Source organism: Rhinolophus ferrumequinum, chromosome 8 (genome assembly GCF_004115265.2).
Source record: "Rhinolophus ferrumequinum isolate MPI-CBG mRhiFer1 chromosome 8, mRhiFer1_v1.p, whole genome shotgun sequence".
In the NCBI taxonomy this organism is placed as follows: Eukaryota; Metazoa; Chordata; class Mammalia; order Chiroptera; family Rhinolophidae; genus Rhinolophus; species Rhinolophus ferrumequinum.
Genome location: NC_046291.1, coordinates 827,297 through 849,902, shown reverse-complemented (window position 1 = coordinate 849,902; position 22,606 = coordinate 827,297). Strand labels below are relative to the sequence as shown.

Below are 22,606 nucleotides of genomic sequence, written 5' to 3'. Positions count from 1 at the left end.
GGACAGTGGAGAACTCGAGGCCACTCGCGTGTGACTGCCTGACATGCCGGCCCAGCGCTCTGTGATCCCAAGGCCTAGAGATGAGGTCCCACCAGAAGCTAAAGTCGGGATGGGAGGATACAGGAACGCAAGGGATGATGGGATGACGGTGAAAGTCTGGATGGAAATTGGGATGTGGACGAACTCGATATGAAGTGAAGGGTTTGCCTCCTTAGTCCCTGACTGAATTGGGGGATGTTGTGTGGGGAGTGCTCCTGCCACCTGATGCCGTAGAGCAGAAGGCGTGGAAACCTGCCTCTGGCCAGCGTTGACTGGGCGTGCTGAACGGGGAGTGACAAGATGGCCCGAGCCCACATAGCTTATGGACTTGAGACGGTTCATAGGACATCAGTGGACACAGGGATTCGCATTGTAATTAGTGTGTTAGACACAGGAGTGTCGGGATGGACAAATTCTCTGCACGAAGGCCTTGTGTGGAGTGGCAGACCTCACGGCAAAAGCCAGTGAGCACCACCCAGCGGTGACCACTGGGTACCGGACCTGAAAGTTTCCATTTGAGACAGGGGGGCAAGTGACTAAAGGATGTAAAGTAAAAAGGATTTCCTGAAACCTGAAATCCCTACGAAGTACTCCGTGATGCCAGAGAAGTTCGCCAGTGGGAGGTCAGTGACCACAAGAGGTCCAGACTGTGACGGAAAATGTATACATGTATGTATTTAGTTCTGCAGTGCATGCTAGTAGGGGCAGCACCGAGGCCTCAGGCGGCTGGGTGAGCAGAGCGCCTGTGGGGACAGAGCCCCAAAAAGCAGTTTCCAGGCTCTCGGCCTCACATAGAAAGGTGCTGGCTCAGGTAGTAAATGGCTGTCAACTGTGATCTAATGGCCAGCAGCTGTGGCTAGTTGGCCGTCAGCTGTAACCAGTGAGCCATTAGCCATGAATATAACTGCCGTGGCTAGGCTAGTAGCAAAAAGGAAAAAGGGGGAGCTAGCAAGAAGATGGTGGCTGAGCCTGCAAGCGGTGCAGTGAGGGTTGAGAATCGTGTGGCTCCTGTTTCCTGTGTCTCCAACCCAGCCGCCAGCGAGAGTATAGTGGTGTGACTCCCCTGTCTATGGCTCCGTGGGTGTTCCTTTTTGGCCTCACCATGTCCTGCGCTCTTATGTGGGGAGCGGGACCAGAGACCCCGCAGGCCGCCCCGCACGACACATGGCGCAGTGAGCAGGGTCTCCTGCATGACAGCGCCTCTTGCCCACGCACTGACTTTGGAACCCCGCGGAGCTGCTGGGTCCCCCTGCAGGTGGACAGCGTCCTGTGTGCAGCTAGCTGTCCATTGACCCGACCAAGGGCTGCCTGGTCAGTGGGCCAGCACCTGGACCTGATCTCCAGCACCTGGACGAGTCCCTGGTGCTGCAGGGGCTCGCGCTGTGCTGGGCGCTGCGCCTGCGCTCTGAACGCACTCGACTGGGCGCTCGGCAAGCACTTGATCGCCACCCGGGGCCGCGCCCCTGCGGGCGGGCGCAGCGCAGCCCCGGATTGGTACCCATCGGGACTACGAGCTGCCGCCTGGCGGGCCTCGGCCCCGAGAGCCTGCGCCCTGGCTCCCCCGGCGGCAGTTCGCGGAGGTGCAGGAGAAGGCCCGCATGCGCCCAGTGCAAAAACGGTCCTAGTGCAAAATACGGTCCTTGCGCAAGGCAGGGAAAGGGGACCGTGATGGTACTAAAACAGAAAGAAAGCTTTTCCCTTAAAACAGCTCATTGCCAATAAACAGAAAAGGCGTGGTTGGTGTGACATCGAATACAACAAGTACTACTTTATTCATAAAAGATCTTGATTAATCATGCGATTTCCTGACTCCCTTTTCTGCAAATTCATTAATTAGGTCCTCATAACATAAACTCGCAGCAACTTCATCTTCAGTAATGTAACTGAAAGCAATATCAGCCACTCTTAGCAAATGCAAGATTGCAAATCATTTCGGCAAGTTTTAATTTCGAGAAGGATCTTTCTGCTAATGGAACCATTCATTGCTGGAGCTGTCCAGAGTATTTTACAGGTTGCCACAGCACTGGGATCCTTTCCAATAAATCATTTTGAAACATACTCGTAAATGTTAGCACATTTAGAGCTGATGGTTCTTGTGATTTTTTCTAAAAAAGATTTAACTGTTCATACAAATCAATTTTGTGTAAGTTTGAATTTAAATTGAGGTGCAAATCTATAGCGTTGTGTCACTCACTGTTCCCTCCGACGTGTCCTGTAATTTGTGGAGATCATGTCCGCATCTTGTGCATTTTATCCCTGTATCTTCAATTATGTGCAAAGATTACTTTTAAGTTCTCTTCCATGTTACTAATTGGTTTATCAGAGCTTCGTATGAAAATTGTGTTCTTTTCTGTGTAACGCAGGGTTCCTTAAATTTAGTTTTTGTTCCCAAGCTCATGGACTTTGCTTGATCGTGTGGAAGTCTTCCGAAACAGGGATTCTCAAGTCTCAAATGATTCTAACCGTTTGCTGGCTTTACTGCAATGTGCACATCTTTGATTTTCTTGTACTAATTTACTGATAAAATTCACTGCCTAAGCACCCGCAGTTTCTGTCCTGGAAGTAGTCGTTCAGAGGCCAAAGGGACTTTCTATGGGGACAGATATGCCGGCCAGCCTCCTAGCTGGGGTCCTGGTGCTCCCCATGAGGACCCCCTCTTTCTTCCCAGGGTTACAACCTCTGCTGTCTCTGCTGCTGCTGCAGTGACCATCCCCCCTGGCCCTGCCCAGACCCCCATAGACCCTCCTACGAAGGGAACTGGTTGCCCCCATCCTATCGCACCCGTGTGCTCACAGCTCTCTTTCTAGAAGCCTCTGAGCAGCACTGTTAGGCTCTCTGGAAGCCACACAGGGCTGGCTTTCAGGCCCTAACACAGGGGTGTCCCCTGCTTATTCCCTTACAGGGTGGCCACTCCCAGGAGGGGAGGAGGCTGGGGCTCGGACAGAGCAGCAGCACTTCCAGGCTGGGTGGGGAAGTGGATTTAAAAGGGGTGAAGGGGCAGCCACAGGAAGTGGGGTGGGGGTTCTTCTTTCTGTCCCCCACCCCGGAGCTGGTGCAGGAAGACAGCCCCCACCTGGCACCCCCAGGGAAAGGCTCACCAGGGCTGTCCTTGGCTCTCCCTCTTACCCTTCTCAGCCTGGGGCGGGGGGGCTTTGGGCTAGAGCCCCTGCCAGCCTGACTCTGTGCTTGGGACCCCCAGCTGAGGGGCCTTTGTCCTCTTGGGGTGGAAGTTTCCAGATCTGCTCTGGTCTTTGGGGAGGAAACGCTGAGGATCCTCCAGCCTGGTGAGGGGGGTTAAGGGTCTGCCAGGAGGCTCTTTGGGGACCTATGGGTCACTGCCCTGAGGCTCAGGGTGCTGGCAGAGGGTGGGATTGGGTGCCCTGTGTCCCACCCACTCTCCTGCAGCCTCAGGCTCCGGCCACCACCCGGAACGTCCCAGCAGGTCTCAGGGTGTTGTGGCCTCCCTGGGCAGTGAGCACTGAGGCGTGTCCAGGGCAGCCAGGCACCATCTATGGAACACTCTACCCTTGGGTTCTTCTCAGGACCAGGTTGATTCACCTGGACCTTTGGCGTTTCTTCCTAGGTCTTACTTTGATTCTGGTTCTGTAAAGAAGAGGCAAGACAGACCTGGTGGGAAGATGGAGGTGACGTCGACCAGTCCTCACCCCGCCTCCCTCAGAAGCCTCTGTCAGGCCAGGGAAGCAGGCAGGTCTCAGGATGGTTTATTGACAAACAGTTTCAGGGGAGGAGTGGGGGCGGGTCTGGTGCTCCCTCAGCTCAGGTTTCCTGGGACCCAGCCGGGGACCTGGCCCTCGTCCCCTCACAGGGCGCTCACAGGGACCATGCCCACTGGAGCCCGGCAGCTGCCGCCCCACCCCCCGCTGCCCAGGCTCCTGGACTCTGCACCCCTCTGCTGACATCTGGGTGTCTCCAGGCCCTGCGGCTGGCTTCCCTCTGGGGGTTCGGTACTTGTTCTTCTGGCTGTAGAGCAGGTTCCTCTGGAAAAGGCGGGGGAGATGGCCATGATACAGCAAGACAGCCAGCGCCATCCCTGCAAGAGACCAGGTGTCAGAGCACAGGGCCCTCAGGCTCATTGCAACTCAGACCCCAGACCCTCCCTAGGACGAGGTGCCTGCGGACCTGGGCCAGAAGGGCCTGTGGGGCTGGTCACGGCCGTGTGACTTGACTTGGCTCCATTACCAATAACACGAGAGGACGTGACATGCTCACTCCCAGGAGGAAGCTGGTGCCAGAGAGCAAAAGGCCGGGTGCCTTTCTCCTGCTTCCAGAGTTCCCCTAGACCCCAGTGACCCATCTGATAAAGGTGTGGAGAGGGGCCGAGGGGCTGAGACCAGGAGTGGGAGAGGGTGTGACCTCCACCTGGGCCCTCAGACCCGGGAGTTTGGAATCGGGGTCTGGTAACCGAGGTTGGCTTGTTCCCTCCCTCTGTGGCCATGGGGCCTCCCCACCACCCCTCTTCCCAGCCGCAGGTACAAGGAAAACAGTAGGGTGAGCTGGGGGTTCCCCAGCCTCCGGGAGTCAGAGGGGAGCCTCACCCAGGAGCCACACGGGACAGCCAGCCCTACGTCCACAGCCCGCCCGGGGGCACGGTCCCTCTAGCTGTCTGACTCAGCCCACTGCCCCCCGGGGCTCCACATCAGGAGGCCCAGCTCCTGGCCAAGGGACCCTGGCTCTGGGTCTATGAGGATCCCTGCAGGGGACACAGGGATCCCCTCCTGGCTGCTCCACACCCTCAGAGGATCTGCCTCTCCCCACCACCTTTGTCCCTGGCTCCAGTCCCCTCTGTGATGATGTCCAAACCGAGAAAAGCTGCTCAGAGCCCCTCCCCCAGTATGGTCAGGGACGGGCCTCCGGCTGGAACTGAGGAGGTGTCCCCGTGTCTAGACCAGTGAGGGGGGCCCAACCCCCACAACAGCGCCCTCCTCTCCCCACAGGACCCCACAGCCAGGAAACAGGTCCCGGACGGACTCCCCGCCAGCGAGCTGGACCCCGCAGTCCTGTCGACCAGGATGCTCTGTGTGTCCCCTGCTCCTAGGAGCCCCTGCAGGCCTTACCTGTCAGAGGGCCCAGCCAGTACACCTGGGTGTACTCCAGCAAGGTGTGCCCCGAGCAGTGGAAGGTGACCGAGGCGGCCAGGGCAGGGTTGAAGAAGGCGGACGTGAGGGGCCCAGCTGTGGAGGAAGCATATGCACACAGGCCCCCTGTGGCCTCACCTGTAGCCACCTCCGCAACCAGGACCAGAAGGCCTCCAAACCCCACCCCAACTCCTACTGTGAGCTCCGCCTGGGCAGGCCCCTGTACTGATAGGAGCACAGGCAGGTGGGCCGCTCCGCCAAGGACAGAGGTTTCATAGGGAGAGAGAGATGAAGAGAGAGACAGACAGAGAGACAGGGAGACAGAGAGACAGAGAGGTGATGGAAAGGGACTCGGGCTAATGAAACAACACCAGGAGGGAGTGGTGGATGGGCAGGGAGGGGAGATTTGGAAGGCGGCAGGAGCTGGGCCAGCATCCCTCAGCCCCAGGCCAGGCAGACGACGGCCAACAGGCAGGGACCTCCACCAGGGCAGGTCCGGGCCTCGCGGAGAGCAGGTGGCTTCCAAGCTGGCAGGTGGAGACTGGGCACGGGGACGGGGTGGGCGGCTCCTGTGCTGACGGCAGCACTTCCTGGGTCACCCCAGGGGGTCCAGGCAAGCTGTCTGCTCACCAGGGCCCGATTCCCTCCCTATACACGGCTCTGGTGGCACGTTTCTGGCCGTTGGTGGCCCAGGTCCCACAGTGTCCTCCCTGGGCCGGGTGTGGTCAGCAGCATGGACAGTGGGCCCTCAGTGCTGGTTCTGTCCCCATGGAGTCTCCCCCAGTGGACACTCGGGGAGCTCGGCCTCAGCCCCTTCCTGCTGCATCCCCAGCACCCAGAGCCCGAGGAGCCTGTGGATTAACCTGCAGCCCGAGGACAAGGCTCGTGTCCCCTCCCAGCGCAGAGTGGCACCCCCCGGCCACCTTCCTGGCGGGCTCTGCTGTCCTGCTCAGACCTGGTGCCAGTGCCCGGGGCAGAGGGAGTGTGCCAGCCAGAGGACTCCTCCTAGGGGAGCAAATGCCACAGATGGAATAAGGGTGGGGCCCCAGCCCGGGTCCTCCGAGTGCTGGCCCCGCTCTGTCCCCAATGCAGGGACACCTGGAATGTGAGGTCAGTGGTTGGTGTGACCCACACTTGTCCTTGGCTGTCTGTTTCTCCACGAAGGTGGGAAAGGTGCCACCATCACGTTGGGGACAGGCCCTCGTAGGACCCCAGGACAAGTGACCTCGGTCTGAGGGTGGCACTGGTTTAGGGTGTGGCTGGGGGCCGAGGGACCCCATAAGAATTGGGTCAAAAGGCTTGCTTAGGTGGGGTCTGCTGCCCTCGTGGGAAGCTCCTGGCACCAACAGGGGAGGGAAAGAAGTGGGTGAGGAAGAAGTGAGCCGGCTTGGCACTATAGGAAGGGGTGATGGAGGATGCAGGGGTGCCAGAGCCTGGGCCCTGGAGAAACCGCACTGGCCACCCCACCTGCCCCAGGTGTGGACCTTCTGAGATGAACAGAAACAGCTTGGAATGTGGTAAGGCCCAGTTGGAAGGACAGGGCCCTGGGCCCTCACCCTACCACGCTGTATACTGCTCAGCTGCCTGTCAAGCCACCAGCAGCTCCCCAGGAAATTGCCGCCCCCAGTGTCTGTGGCTTGCATACCGCCCCAGCCGGCCCTCAGCCCCTCTCCTGGGTGTCCGCAGGCCTGAGAGGCATGGCAGCCACTGGGGCAGAGGCTGTGACGTGACCCAGTGGAGAGGCACCCAGGTCTCACCTGTGTAGGCCAGGATGGTGACCAGCAGGGCCACGGCTGGCACCCTGTAGATGGGAAGACTGTGCTGGAGGCGAAGGAGGGTCAGATGGAAGAAGAAGGCACAGGCGCCTTCCACCAGGGTGCCGTGGAGGACGGTGGTGCGCAGGGCAGAGCTGCAGTGAGCGGCCATGAGGTTCTGCAGGATGTGCAGGTCGCTGAGCTCCCAGGCCCAGTAGAGCTGGGTCAGCGTGCAGGCTGCCTGCACGCCCAGCGCCTGGGCCACCAGCTTCAGCAGTGTGCTGGGCACAGAGGCCTCGGCCAGCAGGAGCTCCTGCAGAGACACGGCGGGGTTGGCTGAGGCGCCGTCGAAGGTGGCCCCGTGTGCCAGGAACAGCAGGAAGAGCAGAGTCAGCAGCAGGTCGGGGCCGAAGCCCCCGGCCCAGGGCCCCAGCTCCACCAGCACCCTCAGCTCCAGGCAGCAGGCCCCCAGCTGGGCCGCGCCTGCTGCCTCTCGGGCAAAGCTGTTGTAGGTGCCCGCCGGGAGCAGGGCCTTAGACGCCCTCCTGGCCGCCTGGCAAAGAGCGATGATGGCCAAGAAGAAGGAGAGGGACACGTTCAGACCAGCCATCAGCCTGGGAGCTCCACGAGGAGCCAGGCTGAGCAGGGGACCTGAGCTGACGTGTCAGGGGCTGACCCACCCCAGCCCCAAGGGCGGGGGAGCCATGGAAGAGTCCACCTGGACCAGCGTCCCTGGGAATGCCACACCTGCACCCTCACCCCCATCCTACCTGCTGCTGGCTCAGGAGCAGAGCCAGGAACGCCCACAGCAGACTGCCCCTCGGCCAGGCATCTTCCTCTGGATGCGGGACACACCAGGCCCCTCACCCCACTCGGCCAACCCTGGTGCTGGAGACTGGAGACGGGCCACAGCTCTTTAAAGCCTCCATGAGCTCCATGACTCACACCCTAGGCTCCTGCCTCCATGGGCACAGCCTGGCAACTCCCTGTACCTGGGCTGTGTCCCCCCCGGGTGAGGGGCCCTGCACTATGCCTCCCCGGGTGAGGGGCCTTGCACTGTGTCACCCCCGGGTGAGGGGCCCTGCACATTGTCCCCCCTGTGTGAGGGGCCCTGCACTGAGTCCCCCACGTGGGTGAGGGGCCCTGCACTGTGCCCCCTCCCGGGTGAGGGGCCCTGGCGCTGCCTGGATCTGAGTCACGTGCCACCAGTTCTCTCCATGAGGGCCATCAGTGGGGCTGGGTATCCCCGTACAAGGAAGCCGTGGGGGCCCCACCAAGGCTGCTCTGTACACCCCAAGAAGCTGAACCTGCAGAAAGACCCACCTCTCCATGGATGGTGCTAGTCTGCACGGCACACAGACAAGTAAACATGCTTTTCTAAGAAAGCAGGATGGCTGGCTGAGGAGTGCGGGTGCTTCGTGCAGCCGCAGGAGGTGATGCACTGGAGGAGAGGCCCTTGGCAAGTGGGGCTCCCTGTGAATACCTCTGCACACCCATCCCTCACGGAGTGCACCCCCTTCCTGAGGATGTCACTGGCCGTGGCTCTCGAGGGACCAGGGAATCGGGGGCCCTGCCAAAGCCAGTGGGGAGGTCACTCCAGGCAGAGGGAACAGGCTGAGCAAAGCTCAGAGACCACTCCACGGGGGTGGGGGCATGTACCCTGAGCCCCTCCCTCAGGTCTGTCCAGGAGGGGGAAGAGGGGCACGGCTGGGGCCAGATGTGGCATGTAAGAAGCCCTATGGAGGGACATTACCTGGACGAGGAACGAGTCGGGTGGGGGCAGCTGCTGTTGAAGACCCAAGTCGAGGTCCCCCAGACACAGCGATGTCCCTGGCCACACCATGCATGGACCAAGGCAGAGTGGGGCAGGGGACCAGCAGGGCAGGAGGGCTGGTGGGCGCCAGGTGCCACACCCCTCACCCCAAGTCCCAAACCATGTCATCCCCTGCAGATGGCTGGGCAGAGCTGGGGAGGTGGCTCTGAGCCCAGGAGGCAGGGTCTCTGCAGGGCAAGTGCCCCATGGTCCAGACACTGCCAGGGGACCCTAGAGAAAGGGTACAGCTGATGCCCCTGTGGGGACAGAGCCAGGAGTGCAGTTTCCAGGCTCTCGCCCTCACTTGGAAAGGTGCTCACTCAGGTAGTAAATGGCCATCAACTGTGATTGGATGGCCATCAGCTGTGGCTAGTTGGCCGCCATCTGTAACCAGTGAGCCATTGGCCACTAATATAACTGCTGTGGCTACGCTAGCAGCAAATGGGGGCTAGCAAGAAGACAGTGGCTGGGCTGGCAAGTGTGATTGCAGTTAGCAAGTGGGGTTGGTTGGCAGAGAAGGGGACGGCAGGTTGCGGCTCGTGTGGCTCTTGCTTCCTGTGTCTCCAACCCAGCCGCCAGCAAGAGTATAGTGGTATATGACTCCCCTATCCATGGCTCCGTGGGTGTTCCTTTTTGGCCTCACCATAGGCTGCGTTCTTATGTGGGGAGCAGGAGCTGAGACCCTGTGTGACACCCCACATGACACCCCCCACCCGCCCTTGCCCTGTGCCCACTGGAGGACCCCTCGATCCACAGCAGTCACTGACCTCTCCTTCCCACCCCTTCCTTGACCTGCTCCCCCACCCCTGCCCCTCAGGAGAAGGCAAGACCACCCCTCACAGCAGCACCTCCCCAGTTCTTCCCAGTAAGTGACTCCAAAGTTAAGAAAAAATTGCCATCAAAATTGGTTTGAATTTCCTTCCCAGTGTTCCAGCATATTCAGCTGGAGAAGCTGTGGAGCATGACGCCACCTGGGGGGTGAGAGCAGCCCGACCACCTCGTGGGCCCTGGCTCCCAGGCGTGTGCAGCATCGTGGCCGCGCCCCCGCGGGCGTTTCTGAGCCAGTGATGCCCCAGCTGTGGAGCCCACCTCCCTGGGTTGTATGTGCAGAGTGCAAGCCTTTTCATCCTTCCCAAAGAAAGCCCTTTCGTGTCCTGCCACGACTTCCCCCGCCCTTACATTCCTTTTGTTTTGATTTTTCTAATCCAAGTCTGTGCCTCCCAGATGCCCCTTCACAGAAGGGAGACAGAGACCCAGGGAGGGAAGGAATTGCAGCCCAGCGGACAAGGCGCTGACCTTTTCTCTGGTCGTCCCAGCAGACAATTTTGAGGCCCAGGACTTTCCCAGAGGGGGTGAGGTTAACCCCACCAGGAATTCCACCTGGGGCAGCCTTGCAGGAAACCCAGTCACCATCCCCAGGCCCATCGGACCTCACCCTGGATGGTGGACAAACCAGTCCAGACTCCAACCCCGGGGGCGGGAGGAAGGCTGTGCCTGTCCTTTCCTTGTGCAAGGCCCCTGCCCTCTCAGAGTAGTGGGGGAACATTCTGGAAGCCACAGAGGCCTGGAGACTGGGCCTGGGCAGCCCAGGGTTCCTCCGGGGTCATGTAGAGAGTGAGGTCGTGCTGGGACGTCCCATTCCATCCTCAGGACCTGGCTGGCCTTTCTGCTCCCACCAGGTGGGAGGGTCTCCACGGCCCACACATCCACACGTTACTCAGGTGAGAACACACAGAAGGCGCTTTCAGCCATCACAGCCGTGAGCTCACAAACCCCCGGCTCGAGCCCGGTGATTATCCACACTGAAAAATCATGTGAATTAATGTTTTATTTTTAGATACTTTTTAATTTTTAGATAAAACTTAAACAAAACAAAGCACATCACTCCTAAGAGTAAACTTCCACACCTTGTGACAAGTGCATACATCCAGGTAACACACGTCATTACCGAGAAAGGGGACATTTTTTTCATGCTGGGCAACACACGTCTGTGTTTCTGACTCATGTTAGCACAGGCTTTCTTCTGGACGGGGACCTGGGGACAGAGGGGCACCCCCGCCGTGCGGTGTCCGTGTGTCTGCCTGGGGCTGTCTGCGCGGGGCCTGACGGCTGAAGTGCCGGAGTTTCGTTCCTTTTTTTTGTTGAATGGAATTCCATTTTATGGATGAACTGCAGCTTGTTTATCCATTTTTGTGATGATGAACATTTAAGTTTTTGGTTTTTGACTAATACGAATAAGCTGCTGTAAGCGCTTCTGTGTACGTCTTTGCAGACCAATGTTTCTTTCTGTGGGGTTCATACCTGACACACCTGCGTCATGGTTAGGTGCGTGCATAACTCTGTGAGGTTCTGTCGCCGCTTTGCCCAGGCAGCGGTAGTAGTTTACATCGTCCAGAGGACGTGTGAGATGTATGGTATCTGGTAAGAAAGTTGGTACTGGGAAGACTTAGACACATTTTCTATTCTGCCTGCTGTTTAGTTCTTTTCTTGGTGCTTTAGCTGCATTTCCCTGATGATAGATGATAAACATTGTCATTAGTTTATTGGTCGTTCAGTTTTGCTCAGTTTTTTTATTGAGTGTGTATCTTTTTGTTTTTGAGTTATAATGGTTCTTCATGTATTCTTATATATTCTGGATACAAGACCTTTGTCTTATAATTGTTTTGCAAATATTTTCTCCTAGTTCCTTGGTTATTTACTTAAGTACTTCTAGAAGTTTTACAGTTTTGCATTTTACATTTAGGTCTAAGATCTGTTTTGACTTCTTAACTTTTGTGAAAAGTGTAAGGTCTGTGTCTGGACTCTTCCTTTCTCTCTTTTCTTCCTTCCTTCCTTCCTTCTTCCTTCCTTCCTTCCTTCCTTCCTTCCTTCCTTCTTCCTTCCTTCCTTCCTTCCTTCCTTCCTTCCTTCCTTCCTTCCCTTCTCCTCCTCCTTCTTTTCTCTCTCTCTCTCTCTCCTCTCTCTCTCTCTCTCTCTCTCTCTCTCTCTCTCTCTCTCTCTCTCTCTCCTCTCCCTCCCTCCCTCTCTCCCCTTTTGGTGCTACTGAAAATGGTTTTTCTAAATGTCAAATTCTAGTTTGTTCACTACCGATACATAGGAAAGCAATAGATTTTTATGTATTAACTTTGCTATAATCTTTTGTTAGTTCCAGGAGGATTTTTGTTTGTTTTTTGTCAGTTCTTTGGGATTTTCTTCATAGCCAATCTTATCATCTGTAAACAGTTTTATTTCTTCCTTCACAATCTGTATGCTTTTTTTCCTTTTCTTGTCTCATTGCACTTAGAATTTCCTGTATGAAGTTGAGTAGGATTGGCGAGAAGGGACATCCTTGCTTTGTTCTCAATCTAAGGGGGCGCCCTCCAGGTTTTCGCCCCCAAGTGTGATGTCAGGATCATGTAGCTGTCCCCTCAATCCTAGTCCCTCTACCTCCCCAGTACTGCGTTGTGGAGAAAGCTCTGTGTATACGTCCACACGATTCTTCCTCTTCTCCCCCAACAGAAACACAGGGGATTGGTCTTTGCTCTTCACCTTGAAAACTTGGTGAGGCTCCTGGTGGTAAAACCCCTGCAAGTGTGAGGCTCCGCCCCTTAGCCTGAGCCCCCGGAGTTTTTCACTCTCCAGCAATGGGTCACCTGCCATCCCGTGGCTCCAGAACCTTCTACTCCTGGTGAGCAGATTTCCATGGTGAATCTGCTCTTGTTGCTCCAGGTTTGGGGGTGGCATTCTTCCCTGCGACCTCACTTCGCTGAGGGGTGCAAGAAAACTCGTTGACTTTCGGTTTATTCAGCATTTTCTTGTTGTTAGGATGAGAATCACGACTGCCAAGTTCTTAGATATTTTTAGAAAAATCAAAATCCATAAGTGGTCTCTTAATTTTATTTTAATTTGTCCCCCTCACTCTGGATTTTATTTTTAAATTGGGTTGTTTGCTGTCTTGTAACTGAGTTTTGAGAGTTTTTTAAAAAATATATTCTGGATACAGGTCCTTTATCACTTATGTTTTGTCAGTTTGTGTGATGTCTTTTCTTTTTCTTAACAGTATCTTTCAAATATTATACACTTTTCTTTTTGATGAAGTGCAATTTCTCTCTCTCTTTTTTTCTTTTATGGATCATGCTTGTTTCATATATATGAAATCTTTGCCTCAAGGCCACAAAGCTTTTCTCCCAGAAGTTTGATAGCTTCTGGATTCACATTTGATCTGTGATCCAGTTGAGTTAATTTTAGGTATGAGCCAAGGATTTTTTGTGTTTTTTCTTTTTTCATAGAGATGTTCCAACACCAACACCATTTTTTAAAAAGATTGTCCTTTCTTCACTGAATCGCTTTTTAAAAAACCTTAGTTTTTAAAATTATCAGGCATTGATACTGACTTTTTTCCTGTCGACGTTCAGTTCTGTGTATATAGACTTGTATCACCACAGCTGTTATTAGGGTACGAAACACACACACAAAAATTTCATGCCAACATATTCCCCATCACCCCTGGCGACCACCAATCTCTTCTCCATTGCTACAGTGGTGTCGTTTGGAGAACATTCTATAAATGAAATCGTGCAAAATGTAACCTTTGGAGATTAGTTCTTTCCCTCAGCAACATGTCTTAGAGATCATCCAAGTTTCTGCATGCATCAGTAGTCCACTCCTTTTTATAGCTGAGTACTTTTCCATGGATAGACGGACGGACCAGTTTGTCTAACCACTCACCTGTTGAAAGGTGTGGGCTGCCTCCATTGAGGGTGATTATGAATAGGTTTGCTTTAAACATACGTATACTGGTTTTCCCATGTGCAGTTATTCATTTCTCTGGGGTAGACGCCCAGCAGTGGGACTGTTGAGTCATGTGAAAGTGTATGTTAACTTTCTAAGAAATTTCCAAACCGTTTTCCAGAGTGGCTGTACCATTTGCATTTTCACAAGCAATGGAGAGTTCCAGTTGCTCCATCTCCTCACCAACACTTGATGTTGTCAGTTTTTTGTTTGTTTGTTTGGGCAGGCAAATAAGTGGGTAGCAGTATCTTTAATCATTTTTAAATTGGGTGGTTTTCTTTCTTGTCATTCAGTTTTTAGAGTTCTTTATGTATTCTGGAGACAAGTCCTATATCAGATATGTAATTTGCGAGTATCTTCTTCCTGTCTTGATTACTATAGCTTTATAGTAAGTCTTAAAATTGCATAGTGGGGCTTTTCTAACTTTATTTTTCTGTATCAGATTTGTTTCAGCTATTCTAGTCCCTTTACTCTTCACATACTTTTAGAATCAGCTGCGTGACATTTACAAGGACTTTTGATTGACATTGTATTGAATTTACAGGTCAATTTGGGGAGAGATAATATCTTAACAACACTGAATCTTCCAATACGTGAACATGGTGTATCTCTCCGTTTTACTTGGGTCTTTCATTTTTCTCATTAGTATTTTGTAGTTTTCATACAAATTTTGCATATATTTTGTTAGAGTTATACCTATTTAGCTCACATTCTTGGTGCTATTATAAATGATACTGATTTTTAAATTCAAATGTCCAATTGTTTACTCCTACTATATAGAAATAAAATTAGTGGTTATATATTGACCTTATATTTTGTAAGTTCTGTTTGTATTCTGAGACAGTTCTATTTCTTCCACTATAACCCATGTGCATTTCATTCTTCATTCTGCTTGGTTGCCCTGGCTAGGACTTCCAGGACCACATTGAATCATTGAATCGGGATGCTGACAGAGGGTAGCCTTATCTTGTTCCCAGTCTTAAGGGTTAAGCATTCATTTTTTGCCATTAAGTGTGATATTAGCTGCAGCTTTCTTATAGACACAATTTATCAGAAGTTATCTTCTATTTAAAAATTTAATTAGCAATGGATGTCAGATTTTGTTAAATGCTTTTTGTGCATCTATAGAGATGATGATTTTTCTTTTATTGGTTTAACAGTGAATTGATTAGTTTTTTGAACTAACCATGCCTTCCCATGGTAAACCCCACTTTGTCACAAGGTGTTACCCTTTTTATATATTATCATATTCAATTTGATAAAATATTATTGAGGATATTTGTTTCTATGTGGATGAAGGCTATCAGTCTATCATTTTATTTCCTTGCAATGTCTTTGTCTGGTTTTGTACAGGGTAATGCTGACCGTATAAACTGACACAAGGCTGCTGAATATGAGGCTGGTTGTATGGCGTCAGCATGCTGAGGGCACCTGAGCTACTTAGACAGGTGCAGCCAGGTACTGAGGGAGGCAGGTGGGCCCTTGCACAGTAAGCCCTGTCTTGTCCCTCCCAGCCGAGGCTCCCTCCTCTCCCTGTGGTGCCACTGGGGTGTGGGCACTGTCTCTGGGCCATGCTGGACACCTGCACCCCGTGACCACTTTCAGCTCCACCAACAGACCTAATGTGCAAATAACACACAGCAGAGGCCCACAGGGCAGGTGTTGCATAAGGAACCACATTTATTTCTTAATGGACAGAGCCTTAAGTGCACACACACAGTACAGGAGCCTAGAGCCTAACACTCAGGTTTAGGACGTCAGGGAACTAGAGTCGTTATGTCAGGATGGCGGTTATGGTGCAGGGGCCGGGGTGTGTCACACAACCACGTATGTACAAGCCACAGGGGACCTCAGGGGACAGGTAGCTATAGGAAGCACCGGCCCAGGAAGAAGCCAGAGCCTGTTGTTTGGAGGACCAGCACGGCAACCCCGCTTGTACCTGTAGCATTAGCGACATTCAGGGGCCCTCCCCAAGTGCTTTGCCACACCCGCCCCAGAGGGGCCAAGGGGAGACCACCTCACTGCAGTCGCCCCGGGAGTGTGCCTGTGTGTGTGCCTGCGGTCTGTTTGTGAATAAAACATTGGTATCTTATGAGCAATTTATTCCTCAGAGCGGGAGGCCTTGCAACTCACCAGCATCTCCCCCCACCCTGGGCACCTACCCTCCCTGGGGCCACAAGGAAAGCGCTCACCCTCCCCTGGAGGGGACAGAGAGCCCTCTCCAGACGAGGGCGGCTGCTCCTTAAACAAAATGAGTCTGCCGCCTGAGAAGCATCAAGTTTTCAAACAAAGATCATCCGAGAGATAGCTTTCTGGCTCTTTCTCCCCTCCCTCTTAGCTGGGGCGGCACACAGCCAGGCCTTCCTCTCTGCACCCCACAAGCTGAGGCCCTCAGGGGCCTGCAAGATCAGCTTTGCCTGTCACAGATGCAGAAACCAAGTCTCAGTTTGTTCAACGACTTGTCCCAACTCGTATGACACGTGAGTAGTTTCGGGCAGCATGGGCATGGAGACCGGGTTCCTCTCCAGCAACTCTGACCCAGGCCCTCCCACTGAACTGGCCTGAAAGGGGGCCCTCAGGTGGCCCACACCTGGCTCCTAGTCACCGCCAAGACGAGACAGTCCCTGGGACTTCCATGGCCATGGAAGCTCCTGAATTGGGGTGATTTTCAGAAACCTTCGAGTGGGCCCCTTCTCTCAGCCCTGCCCCATGCCTCAGGTGCCCTGCAGGTTGGCTGGCCTCAGACACCTGTGCCCTGGGTGCGAGGGCCTGGCCTTTTGGAGGCCACGGCCTCAGGCTGGCTGACCTGAGTGGGACGTGGCCAGACCCTCGGGAGCTAGATTCATCTTAGAACAACTCACCCCTCCCTGCTTCTCCCTCCTGCCCTCAGGCCATCATAAAAGCCACACTAAGTCCTGTCCCTGACTGTGCTGTCACATCTTCTCTATGTCTCAGCCCGGCTTTTGGAAAATGTCTAAGTCCAGTCCAGGATGTGACCCTCTCCTGGGATCTGCACGTGTGTCACAGATGTGGTCCCAGGCCCCAATTCCTACTGATGAGCCTATCAGTGGTGCCGTCCAGCAGGGAGCGGGGTGGCCACCACGTGCTACACCTGAGACCAGGAACAGAAAGGTCCTGGCCGGCCAGCAGGCACAGACACTGCTGCCAGAGGGGTTCCAGCCCACTCTCCTGCACCTCTCGTCTGAGGCGAAGCTTCAGAGGCCTGAACCTCCTTCTCACTCGGATGGGAGCCACCACCACACGTCCCCAGTGCACAAATCATGAGAATGTCCATGTGTCATGTCCGTGCCCCATGGGGCCAGTGTAACAGGGAGTCTCACAACCACTGACTTCAGGGTGTGCTGGGGTCATCCAAACCACCTGGAAAGGTTAGGTGGCAGGGAGCGGCGTCCGGCAGGGGCTGCCCAGGGAGGTGGAAGGTGTCAGAGAATGCCGTGGGCCGAGCAAGGCTGGAGCGAGCCTGCACTTGGTGGGCCACGGTGGGGAGAGCGGTGCAGTTTGGTTGCTGTTTTTCCTTGAGCACAAAAGAGGCCAAATGTGCCTTTGTTTGGGTGTGGGAACAGGGCACAGAAGAGCCTGCACCCCTGGCTCTCTGATGGGTATATGGCCTGAGATGATGCCCGGCCACACGCAGCCTGGGCTGACTCGAGGTCCATTCTGGGACGGGCTGTGAGAGGGGCCCGAATGGATATTGTACGGAGGCCGGAAGAAGACACGGCAGCACCTGAAGTGCTGAAGGGGGAGGCCTGGCGGCAGGTGACCCCAGCACCGGGCTCACCTGACCCACGGAATCTTCTCACTGGCACTCACAGAGATTCTCTTTTCTTGGGACAAAGAGGGGGAGTCACAGGCTTTCCTCCAGGAGTGACCTTGAACCAACTCAGTTCCCACCGCAGCTGGAGAGGCTGTACCATGAGCCCTTCGCTGCCCAAGCTGTCACTTTGGACAACCGTAACCCCAGCGACCTGTGCTCTGCCGGCCTGGACACATGACAAGTCTGGGGGCGGGGGGTTCTGAGCCTTCTACCCCGTCCCTGCCAGGTCAGCCACCCACACCCCGCCCATCTCCCTCCTCTCGCACGCTCCAGGGAGCTGCCCCTACCCGAGACTCGCGTCTCAGGTAGACAGGCCCCTTCTGTGCTGCTCAGACTCCGGGCAGACCCCCCGACACACGCACACATGCAGCTGCGGAGACCTTGGGCCTGGCCAGGGGCCCCCACGGTGCCCACCAGAAGGTGCCTGCTGTCCAGATACCTGCTCACTGTGGTTTTCCAAGGCAGCTGCCTCATCCTGACTGTCCCTAAGAGGTTTGGAGATGTGTGTGGGGACAAGTGGGGCAGGGTCCGTCTGCTTCCTACGGGTCTACGTGAGGGCGTTAGAAATAAATACTTATAAATAGAACCAGTCTTATAGTTAATTTCTGAGCGGACTGTTTCATGTCGCTAACTACCGTATATTAATTGTAAGTCTGTCTATGCTTAAAAAAATATTAGAACGGCGCGACACCCTGTGACTTGTGCCCTCTGGCCTCTCCAGCACCTCCCGACTCCTCCCCCTAGGACACGTCTGAGAAGAACCGACAACAAACGGGCCTCTGCTGGGAGCACGACTCGTCATGTGGTGCAGGTCCCCCGGCCAGAGGTGGGACTCGCTGGGCCCAGCTCGGGCGTCCCCAGGAGGAGGGGACTTGGCTGCCTGATGGGGAGGGCTGGGCGGCGATGACACAATGGGTGGCAGAGGACTGGGGAGCAGGGCCGGGCCTGCTGGTTGTGTCCAGGGCTGGGGTGTCGTCTGGCTCAGACCCTCATCTGGGCAGACCTCCTTCTGGAGAGCTTGGACCTGGGGGGTCAGGAGAGACGCAGCGATCAGGGCGGGCAGGAGGCAGCCTGGCCCCTGTGGCTTATCGCCGCCCAGAGAGTTGACCTCTGCTTTCTGTCACTGGAACTTGGTAGGAGCAGCCGGCCCTCCTGAAAGTCGTTGCTGCGGGAGGGGCAAGGCTGCCTCCCACGGGGGCCTGGCCATTCCTTACACAAAGCTGCTCTCTCTATGGAAAGGCCCGCCCTGGCAGTAAGTAAAGTTTGAACACTGTCGGGATTTCAGACAAGGACATGAAAACGAGCACTGGAGTTCTCAAGAATGTCGCCCAGACCCCCGCCCTCCCTTCTCCCCAGCGGAGATGCCACACGCGTGTGGGTCAGTGTGGCCCTACCGTATGGTCCCGGCCAGGAGGGGGTTGAACGCGTAGAGCCAGTCGTGCATGTCCTTGTCACTGGAGGCCTGCAGCAGGATCCCACGGTGCTCCGTGCACACGGCAAACGTGTTGGGTGTCTGCAAGAAATCATGCGGGGAGGCGGCCAGCTCTCGGCGGCCCCGGCCCCGTGGGGCACCAGGCAAGTCTCAGTGATGAGGGAGCAGGAAGGAAGCCCCACAGGACAGGGCACAGCTGAAGCGCCTGTGTGAGCTCTGCGGTGTGCATGGCCCGTCCTCACCCACACAGGCTGTGCTCCCTTCCAGAAGGCTCTGCTGTCAGGACACCCTGGGGCCACCCTGTTACTGCTCTGTGTCCCCACAGGATGTGTCCACCCTTTACGGGCCAAGGTTCCTTCTCCTAGGAGCCTGGCTCAGCTGTGGTCCACATATGTCCTCCGTGTGGCAGCTGTAGGTGACAGGTTCCCAGCCCACCCCCCACCCCAGGGAATAAAAACGCATCTAATGCACACCGCGGTCACCAGCAGGAAAACCTCAGGGTTCCTGGTACACATCCAAGGCCACTGTTCATTCAGAGGAGCAGGGACACAGCCAGGGGGCAAGGGGCTGAACTCCTAGGACCCCTGCACTGCTAGCCTTTGGGGACCTGGTCTCACCCACCACGGCATCCCCAGGAGGGGACGGGTCATTGGCCATAGGATGGGAGCGGGTTTGTGCTCGTCCCAGCCATCACTGCTGGTTGTCAGCGGGACTGTGAGCCCCACGGGCGAGCACAGACCCTGGGACACTAGAGGCAGAGGGATAGGGAGGCTGCCGCCAGTGTCCCCACCCACGAGAGACAGGACTGGGTGGCCTCAGACGAGCGGTAAGCAGGCACAGGGTCTGCACAGGGGGACAAGGCTGGCCCCGCCCTCCCGGCCCGCCGGGGGCTCACGGCCAGCCGGGCCCCGCCCGCCGCGTTGCGGTGGCTGTACCTTCAGCATGGCCTGCTGGTCCTCGCTGTACTCCACCTGGGCGGTGGACAGGTTGAGCACAAACCTCTCCACAGAGTCCTTGTCATTGTTGTACATGTAGGCGTAAGGCCGCCGCACGACCACAAAGCGCTTGGCCCAGCCGGCCGTGTGCGGCTCCAGGAAATGCAGGTACCCCTTCTTGGAGACGATGGGGCTGTGGGGGGCAGGCACCTGCTCGCTTGTGCCCTCCTGGGAGTGGGGGGGCAAGTCGGGGGCCCACCGTCCACCACCGAGCCAGACCCCCAGCTGTGCCACCACAGCGCAGGCCACAAAGGGACCTCCAAGAGGACCCACCAGGGCCAAAAACCGGCACAACCCCAACCCGGGAGACCAGAGACCAGAACCACTGGCCCAGCCTCAGTTTCCCCAGCTGCAAAATGGAAAAACTTTTTAAAAGCTGAAGCTGCCCCGACCTGTCACACTGTATCCCACCACTACAACCAGTCAACTGTGGCATTCCCAGGGCCAGAAGGGCCAACCAGTCATTTTGCAGAGTGGCCAAACTCGTAGCTTAGACGTGTTACAGCAATGTTTCTGCAGAGCTGCCCACTACCTCCTGGCCCTGGGCCAGGGGCGGCCCGCCTGTCCTTGTGGGGACAAAGCTGGCTGGCTGGTGCTTTAGAAGAGCCCATTTGGGGCAGCGTCCCCACGCACCTGACCCGGATCTCCTGGATGTCGGGAACCAGCAGGCGTTGGGGCTCCTTGTCTGCCTCTGTCACCGGAGCAGGGGACGCTGTCTTCTTGGAATCTGCCTCTAACACGGGCTCGGGCTCTGGGCTGGCTGGCCGGGAACTGGGCTGGGGGGTCCTGGGAAAAGCAGAGCGAAGCCGTTGCACTCCTGCCAGGAGGCCCCTCGCTGGGCCCAGAACTATCTCCACCAGAGTTCCCCGGCGGCTAGTCCTGCCCTCAGCCACTGCGGGCACCTTCAGGGGTCTGCCCACCGTGCCCACAGTGGAGCTCTGGGGCCCGCCACCTGAGTCCAGGACTATGCTGCATACAGCAGAGAGGGTCCCAGCTATGTGGGAATCAACGCCCTTCTCCTGTGGCACTTTATGTCCCTCCCCCGCCACCCCCATAGAAGTGGGTCCAGCAACTGTTCATCTCCAAAATCGAGCTGAAGGTGACATGTTCTCAGGGACCGTCTATGTAGAGGGAGCCACTGGCAAATGGCACCCACCAAGCTCGTGTGACAGCCTGGTGGCAAGGAGGCCTGTCTCAGGATGAGGGCCCCAGGGCTCGATGTCATCTTATTTCTTTTGTTTTAAGAAGGAAATCTGAACACGCTGAGGGATTTTAAAATCAGATGGAGCAGAGAAGCAGTGTTGGCAGCGTGTGGGGCAGTCCCTTCTAGACAGCGCCCAGCAGGCGTCACAGGGTTCTGTTTATAATAGGGAGCTTAGTGGTTCTCTAAGCTCTGTTTAGTCACCTTTTTTCCCACTGAGGATTTATGCGTACTGCCCTAGGAAAAGGGTGTCTTGTTTTGTGTTGTTTTAACCCATTCCTGGTTTTATTCACGGCTGCATTTTAAATGTAGGCTTCAGCAGAAAACGGGCCGAAAGGTAAGACTGGGGTCTGCATGCTGGGACGGGGTCTGCAGGGTGGGCCAGGGCAGGCTCTGGGGGCGGGGCCTGCAGACCCCACCCTAGGTGTTTGTGGCTGTCCAAAGTCACTCAGCCACTTGTGTCCCTCCCCACCCCCACACTTTGTGCCCAAGTCAGGGCCACTGTCATCAGTCAGCTTGTGGTTCTGGAAGCATCTTCCAGAGCCTGGAGCTCACTCACCTGAGGTCAGCTGCACCGTACCGCCCTTCGACCAGAGAGGGGCAGGTAGAGGAGGGGGTGAGCGTGGCTGCCCCCAAAGGGGACATGGATGAGTCCTGGAGCAGAGTGACAGACATCTCGGAGAGCTGCGGAGGACAGAGAGCCTTTTGCAGGGGACACAGGGAGGGGACAGTCTGTGCCCTCATGAGTGGGGACACCCCTGCAGTGGCTGATTTCTTTGTTCACATTTTAACTCTCATTTTGGGCACCCCCAACAACTGCAGGCACCCTCTTCCCAGACTCCTGACCCCCTCCCAGCCTGGGCTGCTGCTCTCCCTGCCTCATAAGGGCTTCAAAGGACAAGGAGGGCCACACTGGGTGGGGACGGGGAAGGTGGGGCTGAGCCCAGACTGCAGGATGTGCAGCCCAAGGGCCATGGCAAGAGGCCCTTCCTGGGAGGGAAAGGGACGGAGGCTGGCCCGGCAGGAGCTGGGGTGAAGGCTCTGGGCCTGAGCCGGTGCCCACCTTGCTCTCGCTGGCGCTGACGCACACGTGGCTGTGCGTGTACTCTCTGTTGAACGTGTGCGTGAGGAGGCGTAAGCACTGCAGGGGGAGCAAAGGCCTGGTCAGTGGCCACCCTGGAAGGCGCAGCAGGTCAGGTAGGTGGGGCCAGCCGGGAGACCTCCCAGGGCAGCCAGGGCTCCGAGCAGCAGAAAGGGCCATCTCTGCATGGGGGTGGTGAGCTCCCCATCAAGGCAGGTATTCAAGAGGGCAGGCTGTGGCTCAGGGAGGAGGTTGTAAAAGGCCCCCAGAATCCAGTGTGTGCAGGGGACTCTGGACCCCATGTCCCCAGCTCCTGGCTCTGACAGGAGCCAAGTCACGGGCGCACTGCTGGGTCCGGGTCATGCCTCTGCCGCCCGCCTGCCCACCTTCACAGCCAGCTCCCGCTGCCTCTCGTTGGGAACCTCCAGAGGCGATGCCCGGCCCTCGGCAGAGAGAGGGGAGGAGGCGCTGGACGAGCTGTGGGATTCGGCGTCTTCACTGGAGGTGGGAGACGGCGCCTCAGGGCCTGGGCGCTGGGTGGTCTCCAGCTTCTCCCGCAGCAGCAGGTAGTGCCTGGTCTTCTCCACCTG

At 56.2% G+C, this 22,606-nt stretch overlaps 2 protein-coding genes across 19 annotated transcripts in view; both read right to left on the bottom strand.

Annotated features, from left to right (window-relative positions):
- Positions 1-2,935: 2,935 nt before the first annotated feature.
- On the bottom strand, positions 2,936-7,499 carry LOC117025920 (aquaporin-12-like). Its single transcript, XM_033112269.1, has 4 exons — positions 6,893-7,499; positions 5,115-5,231; positions 3,864-4,090; positions 2,936-3,001 (listed from the first exon to the last, which is right to left on the bottom strand). Exons 1-4 carry the CDS (start codon positions 7,497-7,499, stop codon positions 2,936-2,938), a joined length of 1,017 nt encoding a protein of 338 aa, XP_032968160.1.
- A 7,628-nt stretch (positions 7,500-15,127) lies between these two features.
- The window catches only part of KIF1A (kinesin family member 1A), an 80,591-nt gene continuing 73,112 nt past the window's right edge, over positions 15,128-22,606 (bottom strand). For all 18 annotated transcript variants that reach the window (XM_033111578.1, XM_033111561.1, XM_033111565.1 and 15 more), the window contains 7 exons: positions 22,403-22,603; positions 21,999-22,076; positions 21,495-21,619; positions 20,368-20,520; positions 19,675-19,867; positions 18,702-18,820; positions 15,128-18,331 (listed from right to left, as the gene is read on the bottom strand). In XM_033111578.1, coding sequence (XP_032967469.1) covers positions 18,289-18,331; positions 18,702-18,820; positions 19,675-19,867; positions 20,368-20,520; positions 21,495-21,619; positions 21,999-22,076; positions 22,403-22,603 — 912 coding nt within the window. In that variant the 3' untranslated portion in view covers positions 15,128-18,288. The remainder of the gene's footprint in view (positions 18,332-18,701; positions 18,821-19,674; positions 19,868-20,367; positions 20,521-21,494; positions 21,620-21,998; positions 22,077-22,402; positions 22,604-22,606) is intronic.

Excerpts from the sequence above, each read along its gene's own strand:
- LOC117025920 (XM_033112269.1), bottom strand. The coding sequence starts at position 7,499 with ATGGCTGGTCTGAACGTGTCCCTCTCCTTCTTCTTGGCCATCATCGCT. Across the intron at positions 5,232-6,892 it reads CACCATCCTGGCCTACACAG|CTGGGCCCCTCACGTCCGCC; the intron begins GTGAGACCTGGG and ends CTTCCTCCACAG. Across the intron at positions 4,091-5,114 it reads CTGGCTGGGCCCTCTGACAG|GGATGGCGCTGGCTGTCTTG; the intron begins GTAAGGCCTGCA and ends GGTCTCTTGCAG.